Below are 8,764 nucleotides of genomic sequence, written 5' to 3'. Positions count from 1 at the left end.
TGCGTATGCACGTGACTGGGGGGAGGGGCAGAGGGAGAGAAAGTCTCACGCAGACTCCCTGCTGAGCGCAGAGCCCCAGGTAGTGGGGGCGGGGCTCCATCCAGGACCTGAGCCAAAACCGGGAGTCCGCAGCCCAACCGACTGAACCACCCAGGCCCCCCCCCATGCCACCTTTGGTAAAAGCTGCCCAAGCCCTCTTACAAGGGATGTGGCTGGTGCCAGGGAGTGTGGCCCACTGTGGGGTACGGGCTAGGTTTTACACGGGAGAGCCAGGCCTGTCCCACTGACAAGGCGCCTTCCACGGCCCAGCGCAGGCTTGGGTCCGTGTGGGTGGAGGACAGCACGGGACCCAGGAACCCCAGCAGCCAGAGAAGAGGGGTCTGGGCTGCCTTTCACACGGGCTCAGAAGTGCAATTTTTTTTTTTTTTTAAGATTTTATTTATTTATTTGACAGAGAGATAGAGAGAGCACAAGCAGGCAGAGCAGCAGGCAGAGGGAGAGGGAGAAGCAGGCTCTCCGCTGAGCAGGGAGCCTGATGTGGGGCTCGATCCCAGGACCCTGGGATCATGACCTGAGCGGAAGGCAGCCGTTTAACTGACTAAGCCCCCCCAGGCACGCCTAGAAGTGCAAGTTTAAGGGCAGTAGGCAGCGGAAGGGGGGCAGAGGGGGGCACGGAGTTTTTACTCTGAGGCACGGAGGAGGGCTGACTCCAGAGCCTATCCCAAAAGGCACGTCCGCTGGGTAGGGCCCACCGGGCCGGTCCGCTTCACCTCTGCCTCGCTTCTTCCTGGCTGTGTGAGCTTTGTGTTCTCATGTGGGCACAGCCCTTCACAGTTTACAAAGGCCTTTCTGCCTCCATTTTCTGCTGAGACGGAGGTAGGCAGGGCTGGACTGGTCTCACCTGGAGCCCGAGCAGGGAGGCTGCGGGGCGTGGGGACCCCATCGACGGCAGCCCTGGTTCTGCCGTCAGCTCCTCAGCCAGCTGGTGGCCTTGTCCAGCGTGGAAAAGCGGATCAGCTTCAGGCTGGGCGGCTGGGGCTTCCTGTCGTCCCAGAGGTACTCGGGGGACAGCACTTTGGAGGGCTTGTGCGACAGGAAGCGGCGGTTCAGGTGGCTCTCCTCCTGCCAGGCGGCCATGATGCCATTGGCCTTGTCCGCCAGGATGGCCATGTGGCAGCCCCTGGTAAACTCGTACACGCTGGCCACCCGCCCCCCGAAGACCGCCCCACCATAATAGAAGTCCCCTTCGCCGTCTGCCACGAAGGCGGTGGAAATATGCCTGCGCTCGTAGGGGAACTGCTGGCGGGGCACAGCGTAGTAGCCGGGGTGAATGGCGGCCACCAGGTCCCCCAGGGTCTCGGGGCCCCACGGGTTCCGGAACACCATGTCCACATCGAGGCAGAAGATGTAATCCACCTCCCGGTGCGCCCTCTCGGCGATGTGCCGGCTGATTCGCTCCATCCGGCGCGTGGAGATCTCCTCCCAGCGGGCGTGCCTCTGGATGGGGATGGTGCTGAGGAGGCGGCCGGGGCCCAGCGGGACCCGAGGGATGGCTGCGGGGTCGTCGGTGAAGATGTAGTACCGTACCCGATAGCCCTGCATGAAGAAGCGCTCGGCCGACTCCAGGAAGTGCGGCACGAAGCCGGTGTACCTGGTGGGAATGATGTCATCGGCCCCGCTGGCCCCTCCCCGCCACGTGCTGGCTCTGTCCTGCGTGGGGCCAGGGAGTGGGGGCTGGGCTCACCCCAGGCTGGGGTCCACCTCCCAGCTCCTCCCCTGGAGATGCCACTCGGGTCTGAAACCTCGGGGTCCTCCGTCCCACCCCCACAGTCACAGTAAGACCTCTTCCTTTGTAGGAAGGATGCTTAACCGGCACTCGCCCAGCTGACTTTCCGTGAGCACTTACCTAGGTGCCGGGCAGTGGTCGAAGGGATTCTTAGCTCCTTCGAGCCTCATAAACTCCCTTAAGGCAGGCACCACAATCCCCATTTCGAAGTTTATTGTTTTTTGGTTTTTTTTTTTTAAAGTAATCTCTACACTCAATGTGGGGCTTGAACTCACAACCCCAAGATCGACAGTCATTCATTCTACTGACTGAGCCAGCCCGGGGCCCCCCAATAATCTGCATTTTAGAGGCAGAGACACCCAGGCTCAGAGAGAGGAAAGTGACCACTTGGCGGGTTAAGTGGCTGCGTCAGGGCGGGGCAAGTGGTGCTGGGGGCTTGGGGCCGTGCCCCCCCAGGTCGAAGCTGATGGAACCTGACCCCAGGCGGGCCACCTGTCACCTGGCCAGCACTTGAGGTATTGGGGCCCCGTCGTGGTTTCTCCCTCAGGAAACCGGAAAATGAGATGCAGGGGGAGGCTGCCTGGTGGTGGCTAAAGGCAAAGCCAGGTGGGGTGAGGGGAGGAGAGGAAACCAGGAGGTATCCAGAGAGTACCAGGCCCAGAGTCGGCAGAGGGGAGAGGGACCTGAGGGCGGGGCTTGACCTGCCTGCGGCCTGACCATGGACCCCCAGTTATGTGAGGTGCTCTAAAGTGTTTCCAGTCCGTCGTGCCTGCCTTGACTGTTCTGGGGAAGCAGAGAGGGGTGAGGAGGCCCACGGGGTGTCCTCACTAAGTCTCCCTGCTGCTCTCTCACCTGGGCCGCCTCCCTGCTTCCATGCCAGGGCCAGACCCCCTCCTCCAGGAAGTCCTCCCCTCATCACCCTCTACTCCTTACCCTCCCACGTGCACAGTGCCTGGCTCAGGGCTTTCTGGTGTCCAGGCAGGAACCCGTGTGCAGGTCCTGTTCCTTCCCAGGCCATAAGCTCCTAGGGCTCAGTGACCACCCCCGAGCCGGCCCACTACTCACTTCCCTACGGCGAACACCGTGACCCCGATGGTCAGGTTCAGAGGCTGGTAGATGTGGCGCAGCAGCTCAGGGTTGAAGGTCCCCTCGGACACGATGGGTGCCAGCCAGGGCGTCAGCGTCAGCAGCTCCGCAGGCCTGGCGGCAGGGGAGGCCGTGGAGGCTGAGGCCCTTCCCTTGGGAGAGCCGCAGCCTCATCCTGGTCTTACCTCCCACGCTTCATCCCTGTCTCTGGGCCCCAGATCCTCCTATGGGAAGTGGGGATGATGGCTCCTCCCCGGCGTGGTCAAGAGGGCCAGGAGTGAACGCACATCCGGTGTGTAAGGGACCCTGGCACTTCAGGCACCTGCTAAGTGCCTAATCCACATGGGGTAGCAAGGAACCCCAGACTGAGCACCTACTATGCAGAGCTACCTTTTTTTTTTTTTTTTTTTTAAAGTAGGCTCATGCCCAGCGTGGAGCCCCAGCGTGGGGCTTGAACTCACCACCCTGAGATCAAGAGTCGGACACTCAAATGAACTGAGCCGCTCAGGCGCCCAGAGCTACGCCTTTTGCAAACACCATCTCATCTAGTGCTCGTCCGGTCGGCCACGAAGCGGGTATTCTTACCCACTCGTACAGAAAAGGCTCCGGGCCATCTGCCCAAGGTCAAGAGCTGGTGACCGAACAGGACCAGCACCCAGGTCCCAGACTACCTGGGCCCCAAGGCCTCCTGACAGCCCCCCCACCGCAGCTTATAAGTCAGAGCTCTATACCTGCACCCCCCACCCCCGCCACGCCCCCCTTCCTCCCCCAATCTCTCCATTCTGCACCCAGGCCCCACCCAGCACCCACCTCTGCTCCAGCAGCTTGGGCTGAGGGTACAGTGACCTGTAACAGAGAAGGGCCAGTGGTGAGGGGAGGCGGCCCCCAGGTCCCCGGGGCCACAAAGGGGGAAATGGCAGTCACTTACCGGGTCACGGGCTGGAATGGCTTCTCCCCCTTATACTGCAGGTGCATGTTGCTGGGGGCCGAGGTGACAGAGAACTGTCAGTGCCAGGGCTGGGGACAGAGTGAAGAAGCAGCAACCCCCCTACTCTCCCCCTCACAGGCGGGCTTCGTTCCAGCTCCCAGGCTGACTTCCTGGAACTTTCTCCACTGCCCACCCCCCCCACCCCCGCTGGGGCTGGGCTCCTACAGAAACAGTCCCACAGTCCCTCCGGGGTCGCTGAGTGACAGGGCGGTACTCAATACCCAGTGTCCTCTGTCTGCAAAGCTGAGGCTCTTTCAAACATGTCACTCTGTAGGGACCTGGCAGTGGGTAGAGGTTCTGAGAAGCTGCAAAGAGCCGGTGATCTGAGTTTCTGCCGCTTTCTCGCCTGGGGACCTGGGCTGAGTCACTGGAGCCCATGGGACGGTCACTTGCAGGACCCAGTTACACAGACACCAATCAAGGCGTTGCATCGGTGGTATTTGGTGGGTGAGATTACCGTCTACACCAGCCGGCCTTGGGTAAAGTGGATCCTGCAGGGCCTGGTGGGCTTGACCCAGGTGGAAAGGCCCGAAGAGCAGAACTGAGGTTTCCGTGAAGACATTCCCACAGCCTCAGCACCTGCCCAAGCCCCAGCCTGCCCTTCCCGGTGCCTGCTCCCCGGATCCCAGGCTGGCTCAGCTCCATCAGTCGATCTCCTTCCCCCCCCCCCCTCCTCCATTCTGTGTCTGTCCTGGAACCCTGGCTCAGGCCCCACTCTTCCTCATCTGTAAAATGGGTAACTATCCTTCACCCTCTGAGCTGGCCCGAAGACCAAGGGACGCGCCCGTGCCCAGCACTGAGCGGACGCTTGTGAAGGCAGCTTGTCCCCTGCTTGGCAGGTAGGCTGTGTGGCCAGCCTCCACTAGCTCCAGCCGAGGCCAGTGTCAGGGGAGAAGTAAGACGGGGGGCCCTGCAGGTTACACAGAGCCCCTGGTCCTGCCACCAGCCGGCTGGAAGGACCCAGGGCCAGACTTTGGAGTCCTTGGGCTTGAAAGTCCTCCCAATAATGTCCTTCCCCAGAGGGTGGAAGTGAGGCCCAGAGAAGGCGGAGGCCTGCCCGAGGCCACCCAGGGAGGGCGACAACCGCAGAAGCGGCCTGAGGTCCGCTGTCAGGCCAGACCACCTGAGCACACCGCGCCTGCCGCTCCCTGAGGAATTTTCAATGTGGCATCTTTAATGGGATAGCTTAAGCCTCCTTAAGTTTTCCTACCAACTTTTCGTCTACAGGAGAGAAAGAGAGGGTTGGGGTAGAGGTAGAGAGAGAGAATCTCAAGCAGATTCCCTGCTGAACTTGGGGCCCGACGTGAGGCTCGATCTTATGACCCTGAGATCGTGACTTGAGCTGGAACCAAGAGTCAGACGATCTGACCCATTGAGCCATCCAGGTGTCCCCATTGTAACCAGTTTGAAGTACACAGTTGAGGGTCCTGAAGCACAGGGACACTGTCGTGCAGCTGTCCCCACCATTCCTCTCCAGAACATTCTTACCTTCCCAACTGAACCTCTGTCCCCATGAAACACTGGCTCCCTTCAGCCTCCCCTGGTAACATTATTCTACTTCTGCTTCTACGAATTTGATTCTTCTGGAGATCTCATGAAAGTGGGATCCTGCAATACGTGCTCGTCCTTCCGTGGTCATTTTACACTCTCGAATCAACGGTTTTTAAGAGTCAGTCCATCCCATTGGTTGTCTGCCCTAGTTTCCACCCCAACAAGCGCTCAGGTCCCCGCTCAGAAAGTGAGGGCAGCTGCGAAGGCAGGAAGTGAGGAGGGAGAGGGCAGTGGGCTCCCGCCTCCCCCCAAGCCCAGCTACGCTCCATCCTCACTGGAGAGCTCGACGGTCATCAGCTGAAGCCACAGATGAGCTGAGCCAAAAAACGAGAACGAAAACCAAAAAACAAAACCCCAAAGCAAACAAAACAAAAAGCCAACTTCACGTTTGCACCCGTGGGCAGGAAAACTAAAAGTGAAGAAATCCACATGAAAAGACAGAAAGGTGACCACTTACACAGGCAAAAATTCTCCAACTTCGATCTGTTAAAAAAAGAGCTAAGTGGACCCAAACGAGAGGCAAACTGGGAAGAAAAAGAAGGTAGCGAATACTTTGGGCCCAAGGTAGTGCTAGAGCCCCCTACAAGCAGGCAGGGGGTCCGGGAGACAGGGCATATGCAGGGGCGTCAGGGAAGAGGGAACTCAGTTCGTGGGAAGGGCTGGGGGACATGAGATCCTCCGCAGAAATCAAGGAAATGAAATCGAAACTCAGGATAGCGTCCTCCCACCCCGTGTCTCGAACGAGCAAGGTGTTCTGGTTTTTGCTTTTCAACACCCACTGCTTCCTCCGGGCCAGGCCAGCTTTTTGACTGACTATACTCTGTGCTTGCAACGGCGACCCATGCCTCGTGGCTCATGAGCCGTCTACGATCCAGATGTGAAACCTGCCTTTTGCTACCGTGGAGATCCCCCTTGAGTGCATTTTGTCACTCTGAACTCTTAAAAAGCCAGCTTCGGTGTGCGGCGGAAGTCTGGTCCCACGCTCATTTGTTCCTTGGATCCACACCGGACACTACTTTTAGCAAAAAGGTCACGTCCTAAGAGCACTGTTTCCTGATCACCCGCTATATGTGGCGCATGCTACAGCAGATGGCTCACAGCGGTCACTGTGCTCCGTGCTCCAGGTGGCCCCGGAGGGGACCGCCATCATCCCATTCTTCCAATGGAGCAAGTGAGGCTCAGAGCACTGTGGCGTGCTCAAGGTCAAAGCACAGAGGGGGCGCTGCAGGGACACTGGAGGACTGACCTGGGAATTTTACTCCACAAATGACCCAGCCCTTATCAAACGGATCAGGATCATGAGCTTAGGACCTCATAACCTGCAAATGACCCAAAAACTTTCCCAGTGGCCCCACTCCAGGCAACCCACGGGACCCCAGTTCTCCCCACCCTGTACTTACAAGATCTCTGGGCAGGGGAGGTAATAGGGGACATAGGAAAAGGGCAGCCAATTCTCCACATACACCCTGGGAAGGAAAAACACCTGTTGACTGTCATGAGGCTGAAAACCCACTTGGTGCACGTTGATGGGAGGGAAGGCCCCCAGCGGGGTGCATCTGGGGTCCCCACCACTCCTTGGGGCTCGTTGACCTCAGAGGTCAAAGCCTCCTGGTCTGCAATGTGGCCATTATCCACCCATGAGGTCTTCGTTCCAGGGCTGGGAATGTTCTTGATGCCAGGCCCGGCACACGAGGGAGTGAAGGGAGTGATGGTGGCCGTGTTGGGAGGCTTCACAGAGGGAGCACACCGGGTGGGTTGTGTGGGCGCACAGGAGTTCTTAGAAGAATGGTCCAGGCAGAGGAAAGAGTGAGTGCAGAGGCCCTGAGGTCATTGCTAATCAAAATCCGGAAAGCCAAACTAGTTTGGTCCTACTGGGATTGCGGTTGGGGGACTGGAGTGAGTTCCAAGAGAGGTTGGGGGGGGGGGGGGACCTAGGAATCCATAAAGGGGTCAAGATTTGGGTGTTGAGATGCCAAGAAATGGAGTTTGGGGTGAAGGGAGGGCTCCATGGGGACACGCTCACCACAGAAAGCAGAGGGCAGTGCCCAACAGCAGGCAGAATCCCAGGCCCAGGGCCAGTCTGCGGCAGCGCATTGCTGGGTCAAGCTTTTGAACCTGGGCACTCGGAGAGACTGAGGGGGCTTGGAATCAGTCCACCTCTCCCAGGGCTGTCGGGCTCTGAGCCTGTATCTCCGGGATCCAAGGAACACCTGCAAAGGAACGCTCTGATAGGGGACAGGGGCTCCGTCCTTGCCGCCCTGCCTTCCCCTGGGTGGTCGGAGCTATGACAGCTCCAGTATGTGGACAGAGGGACAGTGGCTCCGTGCTGAGCTGAATCCTGCAGCTGTGCCGCGGGGAGGCCAAGCGTCCCCCCTGTCTGGGCTCTCAGGTCTTCCCCCCCAGCCCCGCCCTCCGCGGGGAGCAGAGGGCGGCCTGCCTGCCCTCGGACTCTGGCAGCAGCGCAGGGCGGGGCGCCCGGGCGGGGCTTGGAGGACTCCAGGGGGTAACAGCGGGGACACCGGAAATCGAGCCCTGAGCCGGCCCCGTAGGGACACACCAGGCCCGGGCGGGGGCTGCGCCGAGAGGGGCGGCCGTGCTGCGGGGGCGGGGGCGGGGGGGCAGCCGTGTCTTCCTCCGGAAGGGCAGTGCTGGGCTCTCCAGGGACCGCGGGAACGCGCTTCCAGTCTCCTGGTCTCGGTCACCTCGGGCAAGTCACTCTCCGCTCCCTCCACCCCAGCCTCGGTGTCCTCCTGGGCCAAACGTGTCCGCACCCGGTGGCCTGGGGCCCAGACGCGCAGCGCACTTCGCCCGCCACTGCCCCGCGACGCGGGACGGGGGGAGCGCGACTGTCCCCGCCGGCTGGAGACTCACCCCTTGCGACCGGAAGGGGTTTAGGACGGACGGAGGGGCGCACCCCGACCCGGAAACCAGGAACTCAGCTCGCCAGGGCCCCGGCGATACCCGGCGGCCGCGCCGCGCCTGCAGCCGCGCCCGGGGCTGACCCTGGGGCAGGGCGGGCGGCTGGGCGCGCGGTCTCCGGCCCGGGAATGGGGGGCGGGGCCCGCGAGAGGAAAGGAGGTGTATGCCCCGCCCACCCGCCTGCGCGCCCCGCCCACCCGCGTACCGCGGCCGCGCGTCCCAGCCCCTGCCCACCTGCCGCTCGCGCCCCGCCCGCCGGCCACGGTACCGGCCCCCGGGGTCCTAGCGCGCGGCCTCTCCCGCGGGCGGCCCAGCACCGCAGCGAGAAGAGCCAGTCCGGAAACTCAGGGCAGGGGTGAGGACCTGAGAAATCAGAAAAACTTTCTTGTTTTTAGAAGAATGTCGAAACAATCCCAGGAAGGAAAAACCAGCAG

At 60.9% G+C, this 8,764-nt stretch overlaps 1 protein-coding gene across 5 annotated transcripts; it reads right to left on the bottom strand.

Moving 5' to 3' along the window:
• Window positions 1-458: 458 nt before the first annotated feature.
• Window positions 459-8,554, bottom strand: GBGT1 (globoside alpha-1,3-N-acetylgalactosaminyltransferase 1 (FORS blood group)). Of its 5 annotated transcripts, none has more exons than XM_046022907.1 (7): window positions 8,283-8,554; window positions 7,435-7,543; window positions 6,812-6,877; window positions 3,801-3,851; window positions 3,683-3,718; window positions 2,852-2,986; window positions 459-1,651 (listed from the first exon to the last, which is right to left on the bottom strand). In XM_046022907.1, exons 2-7 carry the CDS (start codon window positions 7,503-7,505, stop codon window positions 967-969), a joined length of 1,044 nt encoding a protein of 347 aa, XP_045878863.1. In that variant the 5' UTR covers window positions 7,506-7,543; window positions 8,283-8,554; the 3' UTR covers window positions 459-966. The 5 variants fall into 5 exon arrangements, with proteins under 5 accessions (XP_045878863.1, XP_045878864.1, XP_045878860.1 ...); XM_046022904.1 differs by having other exon boundaries at window positions 460-1,651; window positions 7,435-7,621; window positions 8,283-8,541; XM_046022905.1 differs by lacking the exon at window positions 8,283-8,554 and adding an exon at window positions 8,114-8,271 and having other exon boundaries at window positions 460-1,651; window positions 7,435-7,621.
• Between the last annotated feature and the right edge of the window lie 210 nt (window positions 8,555-8,764).

Source organism: Meles meles, chromosome 11, assembly GCF_922984935.1.
Source record: "Meles meles chromosome 11, mMelMel3.1 paternal haplotype, whole genome shotgun sequence".
Classification (NCBI taxonomy): Eukaryota; Metazoa; Chordata; class Mammalia; order Carnivora; family Mustelidae; genus Meles; species Meles meles.
Note: the sequence above shows the minus strand (reverse complement) of the source record. Positions and strands in the feature narration are given on the sequence as shown.